Genomic DNA, 26,817 nt, shown 5'->3' on the forward strand with positions numbered 1-26,817 from the left:
GCCTAAGTTTCTCAAAGTAGTCTCCTTGGCCCCATCATCTTCAGCTGCTTCAACGAACATCCTTCAACCGAAGGGTCAAAAGCCTGCAACTTCACTGAGGTTTTCTTAATGTCCAGAACCGTTCGCAACTCCTCAGATAGTGAAGCAGTCCAAGTCCATATGGAATAACATCTGAATGACATCCAAACTCGCTATGACAAGTGAGAAGTAACATTTGCGAGACACATGTGCCGGGCTATTTCCAACGAGAGAATCCAACCTTTTCCACTTGACATTCAAATGGCGCCACCATCCTTGAATCTTCTGTGAATAACATCCTACAGGGTTACCATGAACTAGAAAGTGAACAGGATGAGCTGTATAAATACTGTGGTTACAAGAGCAGGTTAGAGATTGGGAGTACCATGCCTCTTAAATCCCTGAATCCAGTCCACCATCTTCAAGGTGCAAGTCAGAAATGTGACAATTCCTTAAACTTGCTTGAATGAGAGCAGCACCAACATCACTTAAGAAGTTCAACGTTATCCAGCAAAAAATAGCCCTCTTGACTGACATAAGATAACAAAGTGTGAAGCTGGATGAACACAGCAGACCAAGCAGCATCTCAGGAGCACAAAAGCTGACGTTTCAGGCCTGGACCCTTCATCTCTTGACTGCCACTGCTTTTAGCAACTTCAACATTCATCCCCTCCCCTACCTGAAGAGTGCTTGTAGAAAACAGTAACTCACCAAGGTTTCTGCAACAGTACCTTTCAAAGGCACAACTTCTACCATGTAAAAGGACAAGGCCATCAGACATGACAGGATCACCAGCTGCAAATTCCTCTTTAAGCTACATATAGAACATAGGGGCCCCTACACTTGCCGTACTGGTCTTCGGCTCACGATGTTGTGCCGACATATTCTTTTAAGAAAGAAAGAAACCGACAGCACAGGAACAGGCCCTTCGGTCCTCCAAGCCTGCACCGATCAAGATCCTCTGTCTAAACTGTCATCTATTTTCTAACGGTCTGTGTCCATTTGCTCCCTGCCCATCCATGTACCTGTCCAAATATATCTTAAAAAACGCTAACGTGTCTGCGTCTACTACCTCCGCTGGCAACGCGTTCCAGGCACCCACCACCCTCTGTGTAAAGAACTTGCCATGCGTATCTCCCAAAAACTTTCCTCCTCTTACTTTGAACTCATGACACCTAGTAATTGAGTCCCCCACTCTGGGAAAAAGCTCCTTGCTATCCACCCTGTCTATACCTCTCATGATTTTGTAGGCCTCAATCAGGTCCCCCCTCAATCTCTGTCTTTCTAATGAAAATAATCCTAATCTACTCAACCTCTCTTCATAGCTAGCACCCTCCATACCAGGCAACATCCTGGTGAACCTCCTCTGCACCCTCTCCAAAGCATCCACATCATTTTGGTAATGTGGTGACCAGAACTGCCCACAGTACTCCAAATGTGGCGGAACCAAAGTCCTATACAACTGCAACATGACTTGCCAACTCTTGAACTCAATACCCCGCCCAATGAAGGAAAGCATGCCATATGCCTTCTTGACCACGCTATTGACCTGCATTGTCACCTTCAGGGAACAATGGACCTGAACACTCAGATCTCTCTGTTCATCAATTTTCCCTAGGACTTTTCAATTTACTGTATAGTTCACCCCTGAATTTGATCTTCCAAAATGCATCACCTCGCATTTGCCCGGATTGAACTCCATCTGCCATTTATCTGCCCAACTCTCCAGTCTATCTATGTTCTGCTGTAATTTCTGACAGTCCCCTTCACTATCTGCTACTCCACCAATCTTCGTGTCATCAGCAAACTTGCTATCAGACCACCTACACCTTCCTCCAGATCATTTACATATATCACAAACAACAGTGGTCCCAGCACAGATCCCTGTGGAACACCACTGGTCACAGGTCTCCAATTTGAGAAACTCCCTTCTACTACCTTCTGTCTCCTGTTGCCTAGCCAGATTTTTAATCCATCTAGTTAGCACACCCTGGACGCCATGTGGCTTCACTTTCTCCATCAACCTGCCATGGGGAACCTTATCAAATGCCTTACTGAAGTCCATGTATATGATATCTACAGCTTTTCCCTCATCAATCAACTTTGTTACATCCTCAAAGAATTCTATTAAGTTCGTAAGACATGACCTTCCCTGAACAAAACCATGTTGCCTATCACTGATAAGCCCATTTTCTTCCAAATGGGAATAGATCCTGTCCCTCAATATCTTCTCCAGTAGCTTCCCTACTACTGACATCAGGCTCACCGATCGATAATCACCTGGATTCTCCTTGCTGCCATTCTTAAACAAGGGGACAACATTAGCAAGTCTCCAGTCCTCTGGGACCTCACCCGTGTCTAAGGACGCTGCAAAGATATCTGTTAAGGCCCCGGCTATTTCCTCTCTTGCTTCCCTCAGTAACCTGGGATAGATCCTATCCGGACCTGGGGACTTGCCCACCTTAATGTCTTTTAGGATACCTAACACTTCCTCCTTCCTTATGTCAACTTGACCTAGACTAAGCAAACATCTATCCCTAACCTCAACATCCGTCATGTCCCTCTCCTTGGTGAATACCGATGCAAAGTACTCGTTGAGAATGTCACCCATTTTCTCTGAATCAGCACATAACTTTCCTTCTTTATCCTTAAGTGGGCCAATCCTTTCTCTAGTTACCCTCTTACTCTTTACATATGAATAAAAGGCTTTGGGGTTTTCCTTAACCATGTTTGCCAGCAATATCTTATGTCCTCTCTTAACGCTCTTAAGCCCTCGTTTCAGATTCGGTCTACATTCCCGATATTCTTGCAAAGCTTCGTCTGTCTTCAGTCGCCTAGACCTCGTATGCTTCCTTCTTTCTCTTGGCTAGTCTCAAAATTTCACCTGTCATCCGTAGTTCCCTAATCTTGCCTTTTCTAGTCCTCATTTTCACAGGAACATGTCTCTCCTGCACGCTAATCAACCTCTCCTTAAAAGCCTCCCATATATCAAATGTGGATTTACCTTCAAACAGTTTCTCCCAATCTACATTCCTCAGATCCTGCCGAATCTTGGTATAGTCAGCCTTCCCCCAGTTTAGTACTCTTCCTTTAGGACCACTCCTATCCTTGTCCATGAGTATTGTAAAACTTACGGAATTGTAGTCGCTATTTCCAAAGTAGTCCCCTACTGTAATATCAACCACCTGGCAGGGTTCATTCCCCAGCACCAGGTCCAGTATGGCCCCTTCCCGAGTTGGACTACGTACATACTGCTCTAGAAAACCCTCCTGGACACACCTTACAAATTCTGCTCCGTCTTGACCCCTAACACTGAGTGAATCCCAGTCAATGTTGGGAAAATTAAAATCTCCCATCACCACCACCCTATTTCTCCTACACCTTTCCAGTATCTGTTTACATATTTGTACCTCTATCTCACGCTCGCTGTTGGGAGGCCTGTAGTACAACCCCAACATTGTTACTGCATCCTTCCTATTTCTGAGTTCTACCCATGTTGCCTCACTGCTTGAGTCCTCCATGGAGCCCTCCTTCGGTGTGGCTGTGATATCGTCTTTGACCATTACTGCAACTGCTCCACCCATTTTACTAAGACCAATCTACCCTGCATACCCGACATTTACTATCCTCCATGTCCCTATCTAAGAGTGGCTTAAAAGTCTCTCAAGTTATCTGACTCCACTACCGATTCTTACTTACAACATTATCATTCATTCATTGTTGCTAGGTTTAAATAGCTTCACCCTGACATTGCTGAGCCTGTGGAATTCTCTGCCATAGGAAGTGGCTGAACTGGATGATCAGCCATGATCATACTGCATGCTCCTACTTTCTACATTTCTGCTGCTTCTTAATCTAGATTTGCTTTTGTCCACTATACCTATTTAAGGCAATGACTAATGGCACAGAGTGGTTTATAGTTATTCACCAAATTCAATTAAACTGCTATTTTAGTAAATCAATTTTAACATGGTTTAGTCTGGGTAATGTCAGGTTCAGGACTCAGTGTAACATAATCTTTCCCATCCCAGATAGCTCCCTGATCAGGCATCAATCAGCATAAAACTGCTGAAAAGTTAGGACATTTCTCTCCATCTTTAGCTAAGAAGTTCCGAGTATAACTGGGTACAGTATCCCATTATGACTATCACTGGCAATGACAAATTACGAACTGAAGCAGAGATATTCCTGGTTCTGACATATCAGTCCACCACTACAATGTGCATTGATCATGAAGCCCAAAGATCATGAGGTTTATAACGAATGAAATCCAAAGTCATGATCAAAACTAACAGTAATTATCTATAACTAGCATTACCTGAGGTCCATCTCTGGCTTCATAGAAGTCGCCAACCTTCATTTTTGAACTGAAACTAAAATTATCCCTTGTGATGTCTGTAATTCCATTCCTTGTAAGGTACTATAGAAACAGGACAAATGCAAAGCATAATTACAAGTCAACAGCAAGAGTATTTTTATCTGTTTGGTTAGGTATCTACAACGTATGTAAGTAAGTACTTCTGTAACTACATTGCTAGGAGCATCTCATGAATCAGTGAATGCATTAAAATGATGGGGTGTTATCCATTAATTGTGAAAGGAGAAGCATTATAGGAACTGAGCACTGGAATTACAGGAACATGTTACTGTAAATTCTCAATAAACAATTATTTTAATATGAAATAAAGGAACTCCATTCTGACTGGGTTTTGAAAGTTAAAATCCCACCCCTTAGCTCTATGCGTATTTGCGTTTGAGCGTGAGGGTGCAAGATTCAGCATAAGTGCATGTAGCTCATTTAACCTGTATTTGAGCCACTTGTGTGGAAAAGAAGACAGTCTAATTGCTATCTATTTGCTTGCATCAATTATTTCTTTATGTCTCGACCAGCTGTTTAGATGTCAAAATACAACTTTCCAAAACACTGAAAAGTATATTTTGAAAAAGGTACTAACTGCAAGATAAAATATGACAATTTGATTGATTAGCTGATTTCTACTGAATAACTCTCATACGTTTTGCCCTGGCAGAGAAACTCATCGTGCTGAGTGGTATATTTCTGCTCCTGTATCTTACAGTATTACAGCTCATGTAAAAAAAAGATCAAGGTTGATTACAAAGATGAATCTCAAAAAAACTAGAACTAATGTTCAATCAGCAATATCAGCCATTTAATATCTTCATCTCTCACAAACAACAATTTAATTTAGAGACATGATTTAAACTTCACTTGAATAAAATTGTTTGAAATTTCTCTCCATTTTATAAAAAGAACCCTGAAGCACAATTAGGTCAAAATTGATGGACCTTGAATAAAAAATTAAATCGGTTTTAAATATGCACTGCAGAAACCCAAGCAACAATTTGGAACAAAAACACTGGGACAAAAACACTGAAGGAAAAATTAATTTGTACTGCATTACCTTTAATGGTGCTGGGACCGATGATATCCTGAAGATAAGCAGTGCAAAGCCTGTGCAGCTCTCTCAATTAATATCATTGAAAAACACCCAGTAGATAATGACCTTTGTCCTGCCTGCACCCAGGAACTGACACAGTTGGCACAGTGCTATCATAAATAGTTGTACAAGCTTTTAGGAGGGGTAAAGGCCTTCGAATGAAAAATGAAGGCACTGTAGCACAAAAGGTACTTCAATGTTAATTACGGCACTGTGAAATACGTTATTACTTTACTCTTTTAGCACGGTTTCAAACATTTGGGACAAGAAGAATTTCAGCTATTGAGAAAAATGAACGGCTTAAATCTTTGAGAAATTACTCTGCATGATTTACAAGGCAAGGTAACCTTACTTGTTGAGTGGCAGCCCAATATTTTCACTTAATTTTACAATCCTAATTAGGCAACTACTTCGTGGCTTCACAAATTGTTACAAATTAGAGCTCATATTTTACGAGAAAAATGGTAAATGGTAAATTATGATATAGGAAATATAAATTTATGCAAAGGAAGCATATGCAGTACAAGAGACTGAATAATATGAAAGCAAATACAAAAAAAAATTCATAGAACATTATGTATTACATAAATACTTCCAAAAGGACTAAAATAAACGTAACCTGTAAACTATAGCTCTTTATTTTTAAATAAATTTCAGAATCAAAAAAGATTTGGGACAACATTTATTGCGAAATTCAGTCACAGAAATTACCTTCATTACTTCAGGATACTGACGAAGTTTCTTTCCACAAGGAGCATAATAAATCACCTCTCCCTGAAGGCGGCCACCAACAGTCTTAATTCTGGTCTCTCTCTGCCATCTAATCAACAAACAAGTCTACTGATTCCAAATGACAATAGACAAAATTCAGATTTTCTGCTGTATTATAACTTTAATGAGTAATTAGTACTTGGGAAGTAATATTCAAATACTCAAGAGACGAGCAAAACATTCACTGTGAAATTAGTATCTTTATTCGAATAGTCACTTGTGAAATAGAGGATCAAAAACTCTCAAAAAATGTTAAGCTGCCATGTGTAAAATGGGCCAAGGAATATAATAGATGAGACTTGTAACTGATTTAGTGTCTTAAAATATGAATGTCTAATTTGGAACTACTTTCTCCCGTGTTGAAAAAAGTGTACAATTTGATGGTCTTAATACTACTGAAGGAACAAACAAACAGCTTCTTAATTACCAAGATAATACCAAGGCTGGATGAACACAGCAGGCCAAGCAGCATCTCAGGAGCACAAAAGCTGACGTTTCGGGCCTAGACCCTTCATCAGAGAGGGGGATGGGGTGAGGGTTCTGGAATAAATAGGGAGAGAGGGGGAGGCGGACCGAAGATGGAGAGAAAAGAAGATAGGTGGAGAGGAGAGTATAGGTGAGGTGGTAGGGAGGGGACAGGTCAAGGAGGTGGGATGAGGTTAGTAGGTAGGGGATGGAGGTGCAGCTTGGGGTGGGAGGAAGGGATGGGTGAGAGGAAGAACAGGTTAGGGAGGCAGAGACAGGTTGGACTGGTTTTGGGATGCAGTGGGTGGAGGGGAAGAGCTGGGCTGGTTGTGTGGTGCAGTGAGGGGAGGAGACGAACTGGGCTGGTTTTGGGATGCGGTGGGGGAAGGGGAGATTTTGAAGCTGGTGAAGTCCACATTGATACCATTGGGCTGCACGGTTCCCAAGCGGAATATGAGTTGCTGTTCCTGCAACCTTCGGGTGGCATCATTGTGGCACTGCAGGAGGCCCATGATGGACATGTCATCTAAAGAATGGGAGGGGGAGTGGAAATGGTTTGCAACTGGGAGGTGCAGTTGTTTATTGCGAACCGAGCGGAGGTGTTCTGCAAAGCGGTCCCCAAGTCTCCGCTTGGTTTCCCCAATGTAGAGGAAGCCACACCGGGTACAATGGATGCAGTATACCACATTGGCAGATGTGCAGGTGAACCTCTGCTTAATATGGAAAGTCACCTTGGGACCTGGGATGGGGGTGAGGGAGGTGGTGTGGGGGCAAGTGTAGCATTTCCTGCCGTTGCAGGGGAAGGTGCCGGGTGTGGTGGGGTGGGAGGGCAGTGTGGAGCGAACAAGGGAGTCACAGACAGAGTGGTCTCTCCGGAAAGCAGACAATTACCAATCTTGTTCTATGACCAAGACTGTTTAGAACACAAGTTTTGTAACGACATAACAACTCTCCTTTCTCAAGTCTGTAGGATGGCATGTTATTGTGGATTAGACTATGTCAAAACTCTGGAGGGTTATCACTGTCTTCATCCACAGAATCAGTGCTCATGTACTTGTAAGAGATTTCCATTCAAATCTACCAAATACTTATTTCCAGCACAAAGACTGACGTTCAAATAATAAGCTGTAAGAAGTAATTTTCCTTGACACTTTGACACATTTAACCAATCCCAAGATTTCATCACCCTCCGGTCATTCCTACATGACCCCTATCATTCTCCTTCCATCCATATTCTTCAGATTTCAACCCTTCTGGAAACAATCTAGTCGGGGTAACTTGGTTGTTTGGTCCCCCTGTTATTATAGGGGTTGAGATGGAGATAGAATGCACAGTCAGTTATTTTTCACACAAAATAAATTCACGTAAACAGGAACGTTCAATTCCAGGAAAAGAGATGGAGGTTGCTATTGGTTCCATACCATTTTTAAGTTTACATATCGCGCAACTCTGCAGAAACTGCTACTTATACGATCATAACTCTTTGACTTTTCTGTCAAGTTGTAATACCAGGAATTAGAGATTGCTTCATTGGGGTTTAATGCTACATCTATACAATTTGAAAAATCTTAATATCAAAGGAAAAGACATCATAACTATGGAATAAAACAAATGTGACCAAAATGGACTTATATAGAACATGATTATTGTGCAAAGGCCTTGTTTATTTAACGTGAACATTGTAACAGCCAGTGAAATTTATATAAATAAGCACTGTGTTAATCAAAACATTTGTAATAGGGAAACTAAAATGTCTCTTAAAGACACATTTTCAGAATTCTTCTGCAGTGAGGTATAACGATCATGATTGGTTATTATTATTTGAAAACTTCATTTAAAAGTTGACTGACTCATATATAGAGTCATATACAATGGAAACTGACCCTTTGGTCCACACCGACCATATTCCCAAACTAAGATAATCCCAGACATAATAGGAACTGCAGATGCTGAAGAATCCGAGATAACAAAGTGTGGAGCTGAATGAACACAGCAAGCCAAGCTGAAATCTGATGAAGGGTCTAGACCCGAAATGTCAGCTTTTCTGCTCCCAATATGCTGCTTGGCTTGCTGTGTTCATCCAGCTCCACACTTTGTTATCTCTAAACTAATCCCACTTGTCTGCATTTGGCTCATATACCTCCAAACCTTTCCTATTCACCAACTTTCCCAAATGGCTTTTAAATGTAAATGTAACTGCATCCACCACTTCCCCTGGCTGTTCATTCCACACACTAATCACGGTTTCTGTGTAAAAAAAGTTGCCCCCATGACCTTTTTAAATCTTTCTCCTCTCACCTTAAAGATATGCCCCCTAGTTTTCAACTCTCCAACCCTCGGGAAAAGGCCTTTGCTTTTCATCTTATCCATGACAGCCACGGATTTCATAAAGCCCTATAAAATCACCCCTCAATGCCCTATGTACCACTGAAAAATGTCCCAACCCATCCAGTCTCTTCTGACAACTCAAACTCTCCATTCCAGGTAAATCCTGGAAAAACTTTCTGTACTCTCTCCAGTTTAAATAATGTCCTTCCTATAACAGCGCAACCAGAACCCAGAACCCAGGCAACACAGTACCCCAGAAGAAATCTCCCTGACATCCTGTACAATCTTAACGTGATGTCCCAACTCCTGTACTCCAAGGTCTAAGCAATGAAGATAAGTGTGCTAAATGTCTTAACTGCCCTGTCTACCGACGACACAAATTTCAAAGAATTATGTATTTGAACCCCTAGGTTTCTCTGTTCTACAGCACTACTCAGACCCCTGCCATTAATCGTTGTAAGTCCTGCTCTTTTTTTTAAAAACCAAAATGTTTATCGAAATTAAACTCTATCTGCCACTCCTCAGCCCACTGCTCCATTTGTTCAAGATCTCTTTATAATCTTAGATAATCTTCTTCACTGTCGACTATGACACCGATTTTGGTGTCAACCGCAATCTTACCAAGCATCACAGAGGTATACAAGATTATGAGCAACATCGACAGGATGGATAATCAGAGTTTTTTTTCCCCCATAGCAGAAATATTAGGGTGTACAGGTTTAAAGTGAGAGCAGAAAAGTTTAAAAGGAGATGTGTAAAGTAAGATTTGCACCCCCCACCCCAAAACAGAAGGTGGTAGATGCCTAGAACGCGTTGCCGGGGGTGGTGGTAGAATCAGAAATGATAGCTATGTTTAAGAGGCATTCAAACAGATACACAAACAAGCAGGGAATAGAATGATATGGACTGTATGCAGGAGATGGGATTAGTTTAGAATGGCATTATGGTTGGTGCAGAAATTGCTGGCATAAGGGTCTGTTCCTGTGCTGTGTTGTGTTGTGTTGTTCTATGTTTTATGTTCTTAAACTCTGCTTCTCTCTCCAACAGGTTTGCCATTCTATTCTTTCTTTTTGTTCTCTATCAAGTATCCACCTATCCACGCACTCCTTCTGCCCACTGGCCCCCAACCCCATCTTACATACCAACTTCTCCTGCTATTTACTCATTGCGACACATATTCCAAAACAGACTGCAGGTCTGCAAACTAAACATTCAACTGCAATACAGAGGAAATCCATGACATGCATTTTACATAAAACAATTACCCATATTCCAAGGGGATACGCAGCTCTCTTTCATCAGTGACTCTTCTTCTTTTACCAGAGCCTACAAATACAAGAATCAGATATTGGTGGGTTAACAATGTTAATATATGTAACACTACCAGAAAGTATGCAAGCATATAGACAAGCAACAACAGCTTGCTCTGCCATTCAATAAGATCACTGCTGATCTTATTTTAGCTTCAACTCCATATTGCTGTTTATCCTCAACAATCTTTCATCTCCTTGGCAATCAAGAATTTATCTACCTCTGCCTTAAAAATATTTAAAGGTTTTGCATTCACCAGTTTTCCAATGGAATTCCAAAGACTTTCAACCCTCTGCTTCTCATGAGTCGAATACATGAATAGGAACAGAGGGATACAGATCCAGTAAGTGAAGACAGTTTTAGCACTGAAGGGGAAAATGTGTCAGCACAGGCTTGCAGGGCCAAAAGGGCCAGTTCCTATGCTGTATTGTTCTTTGAGTCACAGGGAAAGAAAAGAGGCTACACAAATCTGGAAGACAATTACGGAATGCAAATCGCTTCCAGAAGCTAATGGTACTAAACTAATTCCACAATTTTAAATTTATCTTTCTCGGCATCTTCTCCAAATTTCACTTACTAAAGCTTTAAAGTGTACTTTGATATTTTTAAGGTGTCAGCAATTTAAAAATAGTTAAACATAAAACACCAGGGCAACTAGATCTTTTATGCCATTGTTCATGAGTAACACCTGATCTGATGCTTGCTGTAGTTATAGTGCAACCTGCTCATCACTGCAACACACTAAATGGTATTTAATATATTAAATACCAATGAGAGGGAAAGATATTAAAAAATATGCTGACAGTCTCAGCTATAATACCTGTCATACTACTTAGATAAAATTTGAAGAGGGAAGCAGCTTTCTATAAAACAAAGAACTGTGGATGTTGGATCTCTTAAACAAAAACAGAAATTACCAGAGAAACCCAGCATGTCTAACAGCATTGTGGAAAGAATGCAGAATTAATGTTTCAAGTCCAGGTCATCAGAACTGTTAATCGTGAAGAGTAATCGGTATTTAAGATGAAGCCAAAGTGGGATTAAGATTAAGACATAGACATTATTTAATCTTCCTTTTGCTTCCCCAAAGTCGCCTTAGAATATAGAACAATACAGTGCACAACAGGCCCTTCAGCCCTCAATGTTGCACCAATCTGTGAACTAATCTCAGCCCATCCCCCTACACTATCCCATCATCATCCATATGCTTATCCAAGGACTGTTTAAATGCCCCTAATGTGGCTGAGTTGACTACATTGTCAGGCAGGGCGTTCCACGCCCTTACCACTCTCTGAGTAAAGAACCCACCTCTGACATCTGTCTTAAATCTATCACCCCTCAATTTGTAACTATGCCCTCTCATTTCTCAGTTTTTCTTTTCTCACTGCTCCCCCAAAGACTGTCTCTCATGCAGACAAGTGGTTCATTCAGAAAAGAAACCAGCACCAAATCTAATGAATTCGCACCTACTCAGCCAGGAACAAGCGAGTAAGATCAGTCTGAGAGGGAGCGAAAGATCGAAGGCTTAGATAAAACATGACAAAACAGATTGTCTACCATCTTATTTATAAATATGGACTCATTGTTGAAGATGCTGTTATGCTTTGCAGTCTGAGATAATCTCCATCCTCCCACTGCTGAGCCAGCAAGAATGCATTCGTCAATTAACAAGCATACCTCGTAGAACTTATTTCAGCCAACATGTGCAAACTGAAGATCACTATCTCAATCATAGACTCAATGGAATGAATGGGTGGCATGTGTGCCTATGTCTTACTGTCTATTAGAGACTAGGTTGATTAGTAAATTTATGGCTCAGACAGACAGATGTATCATCAGAAACAGAACCAAGCATTAGGGTGAAAAGGCAGGAAACAGAGTTAAGGATTATCAGATCAGCCATGATGTCACTAAATGGCAGTGCCAGCTTAACGAGTGGAATGGCCCACCACTGCTTCCTATCTCCAAGTGTATCATGGTCTTATCCACATCTGGTCCTGGTCTAAACAGCTCAAATAAGCAATTTTAAGATGTTTTCATCCTGAAATCATCATTCACACATCCAAGCTGAAATGAAACAATGTCAATATGGGCAGCAGTGGCTCAGTGGTTAGCACTGCTGCCTCACAGTGCCAGGGACCCGGGTTCGATTCCACCCTCGGACGACTGTCTGTGTGGAGTTTGCACATTCTCCCTGTGTCTATGCGAGCTTCCTCCGGGTACTCTGGTTTCCTCCCACAATCCAAAGATGTGCAGGCTAGGTGGATTTGCCATGCTAAATTGCCCATACCGTTCAGGGATGTGTAACTTAGGTGGGTTAGAGGGAGATCGGTCTGGGTGGGATGCCCTGTGGGTCAGTGTGGGCTGAAGGGCTTGTTTCCACGCTATAGGGATTCTACAATATTTTATTTTGTTTTGCTGTATTGGCAGTCACAAAGAGATAGTAATTTAGAGGTCCTCACTGCTGCTCTGCAGACATGACAGTTCAAATCCCAGCATACAGCAGGTAAAGTTTTAATCTTTTTAACTCAATTAATAAGTCTAAAATTAAACACCAGTGTCAGCTTGGTGACCGTGATTATCATAAAATAAAATCTGGTTCACTTTAGGGAAGGAAATCTGCTATCTTTGTATGGTCTGACTTAATGTGACCCATCAATGCGAATTAAACTATGAAACTATTTTGACAGGAAAAATAAAATGGATAATGTTTAAATGATAAGAGATTGCAGGTTTTGGACATCCTAGTGCATGAATCACAGAAGGCTAGTGTCCAAGTACAGCAAGTAATTAGGAAAGCCAATAAAATTTAACTTACTGCACAAGGAACTGAACACAAATGCTGAGAGGTTTATGGTGGAGTATCAGCTATACATTGAGGACACACTTTCAATTGATAAGGTTGCAATGCTGTTGATGGATTATCTTGCATGCTTTCCATTTGCAAAATAAATAGGAACTTGTAACCATGCAGGTTCAGGCTACAATAGTGTTGACAGCCATAGGCACTGCTGCCATGCTTTGGTTTGTGGATCAATTTGTAGCTGCAGCAGGTGAGAGAACACTAACTCCTTGGTGAAGTTACTGGTCCTCACGAAATTGGATGCATGAAACATGCTTCCTGAGAACCCTCATGCATATGTTATACTGTTCAATTGTTTCTTCTGTCCCCCTCTTCTCGCAATATCATCTGCTTCATGGTTATCATCTTTTTTGCTGCTCTACCTCATCCTCCAGACCCAAAGGAAGCCCTAGACAACCACATGAGCAGCCAAACTATTTCTGAGGTAAAATGCACCACATTTAACAAAATCTTTGCATGCAGATAAAATGAACCATCAGACTTGCAAAACATGCTAAAAATAAGCCAAGCAGTCAAGCAACAGTCAGAAATTAGAAACAACCAACCAATGTGCAATAACTGATGATCGCTTTAAATTGTTGATGGTGCCTTCTGCATTGTGTTACATGATTTCAGCACAATCCAAATGAAAAACTGGGGTGATCAAAGTAAAAAAAGATCCTGTAACATGCAAACACACATTATTCTGAATTAAGAATATTGTTGCTATCTGTACTTGCTGCCACTACTCTATCCTCCACCGTGGTGGGTGACACAAATTTGGCCGTAATTATGCACATACGTTCCTCCAGACAGACTGAAGGCTTAATAAGTCATTTGCTACCCGAAAAACTAGGACTGCATAGTTAATATTCAGGTCCTATTATCCATATTCTACAACTTTTGTTGTTGGGGAAAATGAAAGAACATGTTGTGAGGACTAACATGTTAGCCTGGATGCAAGATTGGCTGGCTAGTAGAAAACAGATTAAGCATAAATGGGTCTTTGACTGCTTGGAGGCATATGGCAAGTGGAGTTCTGCATCAGTGTGGGGGCCAACCTCAAACTTTAACAACTGATGTCAATGTCTTAGATGAGGAGATCAAAGGCATGGTTGCTAAATTCAAAAACAACACCAAAATAGTTAAGAATGAATGTACAGTGAAGATATTAAGGAAGTTGAAGACAGATAAAGATAGGTTGACTAATGGGTAAAAATATGGAGTATAATGTGGGAAGACCTAAATTGTTGACTCTGGCTGAAAGAATTTTTAAAATAAAAATAAATAAATATACAGAACTGCAGAATTCAGACATGTAGATGTCACAAAATATTAGTATGCAGGTAGAGTGTGTAAGCAAGAAAGGTAATGGAATGCTCTCAATTCTTATAAAAGGAATTAAATATAAAATTAAGGATGTTACCCTTCAGTCATACAGAGCATTGGTGTGACTCCATTGCGGTTACTGTGTGCAGTTTTGGTCTTCTAATTTGAAGAAGGATGTAAATGTGCTTGAGGCAGTTCAGAGAAGGGTTACTAGATTGGCACTTGAATTGAAGGGGCTTTTTTATGAGGATAATTTGAGCAGGCGAGGTTGGTTTCCACTGGAGTGAAGGGTGATTTAATCCTGAATGATCACGACTAGCTGGTCTTGAAAAGTATGTTTCCTCTTGTGGATCAGTCAGAACTATGGGACACGATTTTAAGATTAAGCGTCGCTCTTTTAGGACATAGATGAGGAGAATTTCTTTGTCTCAAACCAACCTCGCCTGTTCAAATTATCCTCATAAAAAAGCCCCTTCAATTCAAGTGGCAGTCTAGTAACTCTTCTCTGATTCAATTTCTGGAATCTGTCATGGGTGGCATAAGCATGTCTTTCAATATATTTAAGATAGAGATAGTTTCCCTTGCTGAACAAGAATCTAAGGTTATTTGCAAGGGAGGTTGGCACTGTCAGAGAGAGTGGGTAGTGGTGCTGAAGAGAGATGTGAGGGGGGACCGGGGTTACAGACAAGGAGGCAGAGAGAAAGAGAGATTGGGAGGACAGTATTGCCTAAGAGAAAAGCAGACGAATAGCACGCACGAGAGACTGGGCAGGCAGCACTAAAGGGAACAGATAGCAAGAGAAGAATGGTGATCAAGCCAGCAAGGACCGGGAATGAGTGAGTGAAAGGGGTGGCCGACTAAGAGAGAGAGGCAGGCAGGGCAGGTAGGTAAGACAGTGATTTTGGGGGGGGGGGGGGGGGGGGGGCGCGCAGGTGAGAAATACAGAAGGCGCTTGCAGGCAGGTGAGTGATTAGCGCAGTCAGAGAAGCAATAAGGGGCTGGTGGGCAAGTAACAGAGGCAGGGCCTGGCAGGTGAGGGTACAAGCCAGAATATGTACGTTGTAAACAAGCAAAGGGCAGGCAAACAAAGTGTGAGAGCAAGAGACAGTCCTGCTTGTTAAACAATTTAAATGCTGTTTCATAAACAAAGTTGCTGGAAAAGCTCAGCAGGTCTGGCAGCATCCGTGAAGTTAAAAACAGAGTTAGCGTTTCGGGTCACCAGACCCGAAATGTTAATTCTGCTTTTTCCTTCACAGATGCTGCCTGATCTGCTGAGCTTTTCCAGCAACTTTGTTTTTGTTCCCGATTTGCAGCATCCACATATGTTTCAGTTTTTATTTACTAAATGCTGGTTCAGCAGTTCATTCTGCGAAATATGGGTGGGAGCTTACACTTTACTTGAAGAAATTTGGTTTGTGAGGACTTAAATGAGAATCAAAGAATCATTTAGCTTAGGAGGGAAGGATTTTATCCCCTATGTTGTCTATGTTAATTCTGGGATCAGAAATTTCTCATTGGGACCAGACAATAAAAAGAAATTGCTGGAGCCCAGAATCGCTTTGGGCTGGTTCCTAAAGGATGAAGTTTCCACTAAAATGATAGCATAAAATGCAACAGTAGTGTGTTTTATTCCCTCTGTTCTGTGAAGAGTTGAATGAAAAATGTTCTTGTTACCTGCAAAACAGTGGTGAGTGATGTTTTAAAATTGCTTACTGGAAGTCTTAAACTTAAAATGACTGAATAGAAAGGATTTCAAGTCCAAATTTCAATTTAATTGTTATTGTTCTCAAGGGGAATTTCTACACAATTTTAAACTTCAGGCCAATTTTTCTGCTCCATAGCCCATACTAATTTCACTTCATGACTTAGGAAGAACATATGACAGGTCTAAGAACACACTCTACTTAATCTTTCATCCATTGATGAAAGCACATGGAGCTCAGTCTTAACTGTAAGTAGATGGATTTTGAAATAATTAAATGTCACTTCATCATGTCTTAGTTGAGCAATAGGGTTACAACTGGTGTGTACCAAGGTGATGTGTCACCATGGGATACCTATCTTTCAATCCTCTATTTTCTCTGCAAGCTAAACAGATCAATTTTACAACTAATTTAGAAACCTTACCCAAATGTAACCTTGAAACAAGTTTTTGTCATCGAATCTATGAAATATAAAGTTTCATTTTCAAATTTGCAACTAACTACATATGTAACCACAGAACCAAAATATTCTGAGAACTTGAAGATCTACTTTGGCAGTTCAACATGTTACTACAGCAAAGCTAAAGAAAACCTGATGTAAATACTAGAGTAATGTTTGCACAATGAACATTCTCCAAACAGAAAAAAAACTGAATTATTCCTCAAACAACTTAGCTTCCCAATGGTTTAAGTAAACCATGCTGACAAAGAGCCTAGATTAATCCCTTTTGCAACGTGTTGCATTAAGAGATTTCAACCAAGGCAACAACAGTAAAACAGCAACTGATGACAGCTACTGTTTAGAAAGTGAATAACTGGTCAGTTTTTCTGTAACCTAGGTGAAAATGAAGAGGATAGAAGCTGAATTTAGCTCGGATACAAGTGCCTTTCCCATTAACAGATCCTTTCTCAGATGGGAGAAAGCTGCCAGAAGAGGCTACAAAACATATACCATTAAGGAATGGCCTTTAAGAAAAAAGGGAAAGTAAATAGAGTAAAAAAGAAATTACCACATGGTGCAAATGAAGATGACGGGGCTCCAGCATAGACCAGTGTTGTAGCTTCTGATGCCAATGGGCCAGGTGCTGACTTTGGCGTCTTCAATAAATGGAGGCTAATGGGTGTTGAGTGGGCTGACTGACAGGAAGAATTGTGACTTGAATGAGCAGACTTATTTGATTTATGTGCAATTTCTTCTCCTTCATTCTCTGTTTCTGTCTTATCTTGTTCCTTAACTTCTTCATCTGATCCATCCGTTTCAGTCTCTGAGTCACTATCAGCCTCTAATTGGAAAATAAGATAAATATTTTAAAAATTCTATAATTAGGCCTCCCTAAAAACAGATGCAAAATGAAGAATCTACAGTCAAATTAGTTATTACATCACCCAGAAAAAGGAAACATTTAATTAAATTTAAAAACGATAAATTCACATCATTGTAAATATGTAAAACATAAATCACAACTGATGCCACTAAATGGTGTCCAGTGTGAAACTGAAAACTTGAATGAAATGTCATATTAAATGCCTTCAGGTTTTCTCTATAGTACCTTAAGAGACATATACACATTTCAGCTCAGAAGAAATTGAGATTTAAGACCTATAGTTTTAAAAAAGATATTAAGTTAAGAAATAGAAGTAGGCTGTCTGGCCCTCTGAGCCAACTTTGCCATTCTTCTATCTCATCTCCACCTTCTTGCACTATCCCTTTTTCCGGTTATTTTGTTTATCAAAAATCTAAAGGTGTCTACCAGCATCCACTTTCCTCAGTTTAAAAAAAGACTCAACTACAACTATTTGAACTAAAAATAAAATTCTTCTCATCTCAATTCTAAATGGTCCTCTTTCTGAGGACTTGTCAGCCATGGGATGCATCCCAGCTGCCTTATAAAGTCTTTTAATGATTTTATACGGTTCAACAAAATCATTTCTGGGGAATGTAAGTCAGCCAAGCCTACTGAATTTCCTATCACAGGACAATCTTCTCAGCTCAGCAAGAAGGTGTGACTTCCACTCAAGCGGAAATGTTAATGCCGATTTCTTTCCACAGATGCTGCCAGACCTGCTGAGCTTTTCCAACAATTTCTACAGATTTCCAGCATCTACAGCTTCCTTGGATTTACAAAAATCAATAAATAGTTAAAGCCCTACTTACATGATTGCTTGTCAAGCCAATTTTACAGCACATAGAGACAAATGAATCAAGTGCAGGGAAAAGGCCAGAGGGAGGCCTAAGGGAATGAATTATTCTGCTTCCACTAAATTGAACTGGAGCACAGGATGCAGCACTTGAGGCAAGGGCTTGCTCATTCCACCAAACCTATGGTCGTTTAGAAGCCTAGGGAAAATGTCAGGAACTGGTGGATTTACAGTTGTTCCCACAGCTAAACCACCTATTTGGCATCATTAAATATAAATTCAAGTGCACAGTCAATAAGTTCAATGAGTACAGATTCAGAAGATGGTGACGGGTTAAGATTCTGCCTAACTGCAACACTACTATCAATATTCAGGTTACCTATGGCTTTTGCAAAGACAAAGGAATCTATCAATATGTCCACAGAAAACTCACCAAGAACTGGTTATGGGAACTCATTCAACATTTAGATAATTCATGAAGTGGAGAGATAGTCACTAATAAATTAAGCATTCCAATACTCTAAGAGAATCTATTCCATAAAACTGCAAAACTTTTTAATATGATGAAATGGCACATATTCTGTATGCAGAAAAATAAGCAAAACTGCCGTTCCATTTTAAATGGCAATCTCAGAACAATAAGGCTGTCGGGATCAACTATAGGAAAGACCTTTGCCTTGGATGGAAGCACAAAAGGGGCAAGCACAGATCAGCAGTATGTTTTATGATCTACCTTATTTGCATGCTACTGATTTCAACAGGAAAAAGAAAGAGGGGTCTGGTAGAGTGCAAAAGGCATTTTAGATTTGTTAGTCTATTGTCACAAACTTCAAACCCAATATTTGATAAACAGCCTCCATTCAAAATCCTTTCAAAAACAAAGTCCATAAATATGTATTCTAACCTGATTGGCTATTATCAGAATCATCTTCTTCATCGTCGTCATCTTCTTCATTGGACTCATCAGAATCCTTGCTACTTGGAACATCAGAATCAATCCCTCTAAAATGATCAGCCAAAGACTGGTTTGTGTAATGGTGATGTTGCTGCTGTGCAGTATTCTTAAGACTCACTGATTTGTCTTTAGGAGAATTCTGGGATAATACTGGAGAGGTAGAATGTTGAACTGGTGTCACATGATTGCTGGAATGATTCTTCAAATTTGAACCCAAGGGAAGTGGTGAAATGGATGTAGTGCTACCAGAGTTTGTAACTACTTTATCAGTATTTTTGATTTGGATTCTAGATTTGGTCATAAGTGCCAAAGGGGCTTCCTGAATGACACTCTGAATTACCCCATTAGGTTGCTGCTGTGCTACAAGTGCACTTATTACCAAGGGGTTTGACTGGTTACCATCAACTGGAGGCAGCTTCTGGTGTGCTGGTGAACTAGCGGCAGATTTTGGACTAGACAAAGGTATCTGGAAGCTCTTGTTACTACTTGCCGCTGCCTTCTTCTGGGCTTTGTATTGTTCTTGTTGTTTCTTTAATTGTGCTGGAAATGACTGCTTAAATAGTTCCTGCAAACAGATTAAAAAAATGAAATAACAACCAAGCGTAAATCATTATAGAATAAAGACAATGCAACCCAAAAACAACATGGGTATCGTTATGGTAATAATGGTATGGCAAATATGGTAATAAAAAGAAGCTGAACTAACTTTCTGGCTTCACATGCATTATTATTCTCCACTGCACTTATCAAAGTTATATTGTCCATTATGAAAATACACTACTGGTTGAGAAACTTATCCACAATGAACCCATAATGGAGATCACAGATGCGATTACCCCATAGCTTTTCCCAACTGAGGAAGGTTCCTACGAAAAGGGTGCATTTTAAAATTAGCCGAAATGAAGACAATAAATCTGCCATGCGACCCAGTGTAGAAGCACTGCTGTACAATTTGTAACTACTACTTACGGCTGAATCTTTCAAACACATGTAAAGCTGAGGTAGTAATGGGTCAAAGATCAACGCTAAATAAAAACCAAAAGAACTGCAGATGCTGTAATCTAAGGTAGGATCACCGGAACCAAAACGTTAACTCTGTTTTCTCCTTCATAGATGCTGCCAGACCTGCTGAGCTTTTCCAGCAACTTTGTTTTTGTTCAAAGATCAATGCTCACTGCTACTCCTGAATTTACATACCTTCAAGATGTCAATCCCATTTTATGGCAATACTGGACAAGTCAGATTACAGAGTGAAAACTGGCTTGACAGACCTTAAGTCTGATTATTGCAATTTGATTAGATGGTGGTCAATTAGTAGATATAGATAGATGACGCTGCTAAAGTACTTTTAACAAAAGGACAAAAGAAGAAGAAAAACAACTGTGTATGACAATTTGAATAATCTTAAGATAAACAGCAAGAAGTAATATTTAAACTTTCTTTCCAGCAACATCCTTCACAGACATTCAACCTCACTTTAGATCATTCCTAACTTTAACTTAAAATAGCTTGCTCAACTGAGACACTGCAGACATTTACTTTCAACAACTTTTCGTAACTTCATCAGATGTGATTCTCTCAAGTCTCTCCCAGAGATATAGACAAGCTAGCTCTCTGAATTTTCTCAGACTTAGCCACAATGAGACTACCCAAACAGATTAAGATTTCTTTCCAGCTCTGGTGGATTGAAAACTGTAAACACGAAACTGCCCTTCTGCTGGAATGGACTTCTTCTCTCCTGAACTCAATTTGCTTGTGGCCCCTAGCCACCAATCTTGGTGTAGATCTGAAAAACCAAATGCAATAATATGCACCACTTATCTCACCAGACAGTTTATTGAGTCATTTAGATTAAGTCTTCTTAGAAAAGCAGTCTTCAGTTCACTGCTCTAAATTACTTTCTGATCTTTACTGGAAAAATCAGACCTTCAGTGATGAAAACCAAAGACCCATCACCCTGTATTTTAGAATCAAAGTTCCCAAATAATAATATATCATAAACTTTCATCATAACAGCCTGATAATGCATATAAGTAAAAACCAGCATCATGAATTAAATAAAATATCATAAGTGCAAAATTATCTAGAGCAGCACAAGAGCCAGTTATGTTTGAATCATAAAGATGGGCTTTGACAGACTTTGCAGTCGTGGTTGGAGGTACGTGGGGGGAGGCAGATTCGGGTGGGCATGTGAAAGAAAAACACAATCTGATTAGAGACAGATCCTCCCTTTGCACTAAAACTAAAGAACTAGGTTGATTAGTTAAGGTTTAAAGTTGCTGCAATAATAGTTCTAAAGCAGTTGCTTCAAGGTATATGAAAATGATTAGGTTCCAGTAATAGAACACAGAACATAGAACAGTACAGCACAGAACAGGCCCTTCAGCCCACAATGTTGTGCCGATCATTGATCCTCATGTATGCACCCTCAAACTTCTGTGACCATATGCCTGTCCAGCAGTCTCTTAAATGTCCCCAATGACCTTGCTTCCACAATTGCTGCTGGCAACGCATTCCATGCTCTCTCAACTCACTGTGTAAAGAACCCGCCTCTGACATCCCCTCTATACTTTCCTACAACCAGCTTAAAACTATGACCCCTCGTGTTAGCCTTTTCTGCCCTGGGAAATAGTCTCTGGCTATCAGCTCTATCTATGCCTCTCATTATCTTGTATACCTCAATTCGATCCCCTCTCCTCCTCCTTTTCTCCAATGAAAAATGTCCAAGTTCAGTCAACCTCTCTTCAGAAGATAAGCCCTCCAGTCCAGGCAGCATTCTGGTAAACCTCCTCTGAACCCTCTCCAAAGCATCCACATCTTTCCTATAATAGAGTGACCAGAACTGGACGCAGTATTCCAAGTGCGGTCTAACCAAATTTTTTATAGAGCTGCAACAAAATCTCACGACTCTTAAACTCAATCCCCCTGTTAATGAAAGCCAAAACACCATATGCTTTCTTAACAACCCTGTCCACTTGGGTGGCCATTTTAAGGGATCTATGTATCCGCACACCAAGATCCCTCTGTTCCTCCACACTGCCAAGATTCCTATCCTTAATCCTGTACTCAGCTTTCAAATTCAACCTTCCAAAATGCATCACCTCGCATTTATCCAGGTTGAACTCCATCTGCCACCTCTCAGCCCATCTCTGCATCCTGTCAATGTCACGCTGCAGCCTACAACAGCCCTCTATACTGTCAACGACACCTCCAACATTCATGTCGTCTGCAAACTTGCTGACCCATCCTTCAATTCCCTCATCCAAGTCATGAATAAAAATTACAAACAGTAGAGGCCCAAGGACAGAGCCCTGTGGAACACCACTCACCACTGACTTCCAGGCAGAATATTTTCCTTCTAATCCCGCTCGCTGTCTTCTGTTGGCCAGCCAATTCTGTATCCAAGCAGCTAAGTTCCCCTGTATCCCATTCCTCCTGACCTTCTGAATGAGCCTACCATGGGGAACCTTATCAAATGCCTTGCTTAAGTCCATATACACCACATCCACAGCTCGACCCTCATCAACTTTTCTAGTCACATCCTCAAAGAACTCGATAAGGTTTGTGAGGCATGACCTACCCCTCACAAAGCCGTGTTGACTGCATTTAATCAAACAATGCTCTTCCAGATGGTCATAAATCCTATCCCTCAGAATCCTTTCTAACACCTTGCAGACGACAGACGTGAGACTTACTGGTCTGTAATTGCCCGGGATTTCCCTATTTCCTTTCTTGAAGAGAGGAATTACATTTGCCTCTCTCCAGTTCTCAGGTACGACTCCAGTGGACAGCGAGGATGCAAAGATCTTCACGAATGGCGAAGCAATTGCATTTCTCGTTTTCCAAAGCAGCTGAGGACAAATCTGGTCTGGGCCTGGCAACTTGTCAATCTTAATGTTTGACAAAATGTTCAGCACATCAGCTTCCTCTATCTCTATCCATTCCAGCATGCACGCCTGCTCTTCAAAGTTTTCATTCACTACAAAGTTCGTTCCTTTCGTAAAGACAGAAGCAAAAAACTCATTTAGGGCTTCCCCTACCTCCTCAGACACCACACGCAAGTTCGCTGTGCTATCCCTGATCGGCCCTACTCTTTCTTTGATCATTCTCTTATTCCTCACATAAGTGTAAAATGCCTTTGTGTTCTCCCTAATCCGTTCTGCCAAGCCTTTCTCGTGCCCCCTCCTAGCTCTCCTCAGACCATTTTTGAGCTCCTTCCTCGCCTGCCTGTAATCCTCTAGAGCTGAGCTTGACCCTAGCTTCCTCCACCTTACGTAAGCTATCATCTTCTTTTTGACGAGAAGCTCCACCGCTCTCGTCATCCAAGGTTCCTTTATCTTACCCCTTCTTGCCTGTCTCAGAGGGACATATTTACTCATCACTCCCAACAACTGTTCCTTAAACAGTCTCCACATGTCTATAGTTCCCTTACCATGGAACAACTGCTCCCAGTCCATGCTTCCTAACTCATGTCTAATCGCATCATAGTTTCCTCTTCCCCAAATAAATATCCTCCCATTTTGCCTAATCCTCTCCTTCTCCATAGCTATGTAGAATGTGAGGCAGTTATGGTCACTATCACCAAAATGCTCTCCCACCACAAGATCTGATACCTGCCCCAGCTCGTTTCCAAGCACCAAGTCTAGAATGGCCTCTCCCCTCGTCGGCCTGTCAACACAAAAAAAATTCAAACTGAAAAAGGTTAATCTAAATCTAAAATGTGTCACCTAAAAATAAACATCTATAGCTAGGAATTTAGGTTCACATGCTTTTAAAATCCAATATTTGCTTAACCTACGAAACCACATCTGAAAATATTAAATTTTTTCTCCTACTCCTTTCAAAGCTGGTGGTGCCGAAATAATCTCAGTGCCTAGATTTTTCAATTTTATTGACTCAAACTACAATAATGGAAGGTATTAAGTCAACTTGCCTGCTTCACACGAAGATCATGTGGTGACCCCAGGTCTTCAGAAGAACATATATTGCCTGCCTTTAGAAGTTCAGGCAAAGCACCAGTTGGTTTTGGAGAAGATTCTTTCCTTCCCTGATTGACCAAAGGCACAGGTTTCATCCCAACTGTTAGTCCTGTGGACTGAATGACACTCTGATGTTTTTTACCAGACTCATCATTTGAATGGGAGGTCTGGAAAATGAGGGAAAGTTGTGACAAAACTGGCGACTGTTTTTGCTGGGATTGGAATGAATGTGAAATCTGTGACTCTGTGGCAAGATGTAGATGCTGGTTCATTCTTTTGTCATGTGACTGCTTAGTGTCACAAACACTCTGGCCTGTTTCTTTTGGCTCCTTTGCAGTGTGCATCAAACTCTGCAAATAAAATTTAAATTCATGAATTAAGACTAGAGGGTTCTTAAAGAATTATTGGTTAGATATTTTAGTTAACTTTTTAATACATGGTAACGAAGAGAGTAACTCCTACAAGCATAATCTTTAATTGGTACTATAAAGTTAGATATCTGCATACTGAAAATAAGTAATTGGGAATAACATTCTTGGGTATGTGATGGAAACAGTGGTGTAGAAAGAGAGGAACATTCAAAGAAAAGATGACATAGGGTTCTTGATCATGCTTTTATCTGGTTAATTCCTCAGTAAAACACACAAGTGTAAACTGAGGGAAGAAAGATGTACTATTGCGTAGTTCAACACACATCTTGTCAACAATAGCTTGTCAGTAATGGACTAGATTCACATATTATAAATGGGTTCTTGTGAAGTACTTGTGCAAATTTCCTGGTTGATTTTCTATTTCCTCAGTGAAAAATGTGAATTAGGCTCTTCATGCTCCTAAAATGCCTCAGATTAGCAAATGGGGCATTTGGCCATAACATGTAGGTGCAGATGTAGGGAATTCCACCCATCAAGTCTGTTCTACTACTCAACGAAATGAAGGCTGATCTGATAACCTTCAATTCCACTTTCCTGCCTTTTCCCCATGACTGTTGACTCCCTTACTGATCAATAATCTGTCTACCTTATCCATAAACGTACTTAATGACTCAGCCTCAATAGACTTCTCCAGTAAAGAATTTTGCAGATTCACATTCCTCAGAGAAGAAATTCCTCCTTATTTCTGTCTTAATTAGATGACCCACTATTCTGAGGTTGTGCCTTCTGGTCCTAGGCTCTCCCACAAGGCAAAACAACCTCTCTATTTATTCTGTCAGGTGACCTAAGAAAACTTTATGTTTCAGTGAGGTCACCTCTCGTTCTTCAAAATTCCAATGGGCACAGGCCCAATTGACCCATTTCTGCTATTAAGGCAGCCCTTCCATACCCAGTACATATCAGCTGTGAAACAAATTGCTGTCAATGGCAACGTAGCTTTCCTTACGTAACGAACCCAAGACATTTCACAGTATTCAAACTGTGGTCTCATGAGTGCCTTGTATAGTTTTCGGAAAACCTCTTTCATTTTATACTCCAATATTTTTGAAATAAAAGTCAACACTCTATTTGCTTTCCCTCATACCTACTGAACTCAGGTAATAGCTGTCTGTGAATCACGCACAAGGATTCCCAAATCTCTTTGTTCTGTCGTTTTCTACAGTTTTTCTCCATTTAAATATTTAGTTCTTCTATTAATCCCGCCAACATGCATAACCTCACATTTTCACACATTATGTATTCCATCTGCCAACTTTTTGACTACTCACATAACATGTCTATATTGCTTTGCAGACTCTGAGTCAACCTCATAATTTGCCCTTCCACCTATTTTTGGGTCATTCATAAACTTGGTGATAAACAGTCACTTCCATCAAAGAACGTGACATATCTCATTAGAGAGAAGAAAAGCAAAGGGAGTTTTCCAAGTTAGTAAGGCTCAAGTAAGTAAGGGACCAGGCAGCATTATTGTCGGTACAACTACGGTAACTTTAGCTTCACATTTATCCATGCTAATATACTATCCTCAACACCATGGGTTCTTGTCTGTCTAATTACCCTAGCCTGTCGTACTTTATCCAACACGTTCTGGAAGTCCAGATTAAAACAAATCTGTCCAATATGGCTCAAATAGTTAAAGTAGCTAATCATTGGTTTAATTCTTTAAAACATCAGTGAGTCTTTATGTTGTGAAATAGCATTTGAGCAGAGAAAATTGTATTAACCAAAGATAAAGATGAGAGCACAGTTAAACATCAGATTAGATGAGAGAACAAGATTGGTCCACAAGTTGAGTGAGTAATCACCTCTAAATGAACACATACACTCAAAGTATTATGATACCAGGGAATTTCCCAGCTATACTTGCTCCATATCCTCTCTAAACACTCTGCATCTGTTAGTACCAACAGTGTGCAATTCAATATTGCACTGGAACCGTTTAACATCTGACATAAATCACTTCTCAACTTTTATATCTACACCTCTTGTGATGAAACCTAGAATTCAATTAGCTGCTTTTTTTCTCAAAAGGACAATCTCATCAATCTTCAAGTGAGAGCAAATCATTTGACAAATCATAATCTAAC

The 26,817-nt window shown here is 40.4% G+C and overlaps 1 protein-coding gene across 13 annotated transcripts in view; it reads right to left on the reverse strand.

Annotated features, from left to right (window-relative positions):
* Positions 1-26,817, reverse strand: part of baz2ba (bromodomain adjacent to zinc finger domain, 2Ba) — a 329,006-nt gene that overhangs the window by 107,315 nt on the left and 194,874 nt on the right. For 12 of the 13 annotated variants that reach the window (XM_059647301.1, XM_059647303.1, XM_059647298.1 and 9 more), the window contains 6 exons: positions 24,254-24,649; positions 19,270-19,885; positions 17,237-17,509; positions 10,307-10,367; positions 6,189-6,297; positions 4,337-4,438 (listed from right to left, as the gene is read on the reverse strand). In XM_059647301.1, the coding sequence (XP_059503284.1) occupies positions 4,337-4,438; positions 6,189-6,297; positions 10,307-10,367; positions 17,237-17,509; positions 19,270-19,885; positions 24,254-24,649 (1,557 nt within the window). The remainder of the gene's footprint in view (positions 1-4,336; positions 4,439-6,188; positions 6,298-10,306; positions 10,368-17,236; positions 17,510-19,269; positions 19,886-24,253; positions 24,650-26,817) is intronic. The other variant, XM_059647305.1, reaches the window with a different exon arrangement.

The sequence above is a fragment of the Stegostoma tigrinum genome, chromosome 7, assembly GCF_030684315.1.
Source record: "Stegostoma tigrinum isolate sSteTig4 chromosome 7, sSteTig4.hap1, whole genome shotgun sequence".
NCBI classification, from domain to species: domain Eukaryota; kingdom Metazoa; phylum Chordata; class Chondrichthyes; order Orectolobiformes; family Stegostomatidae; genus Stegostoma; species Stegostoma tigrinum.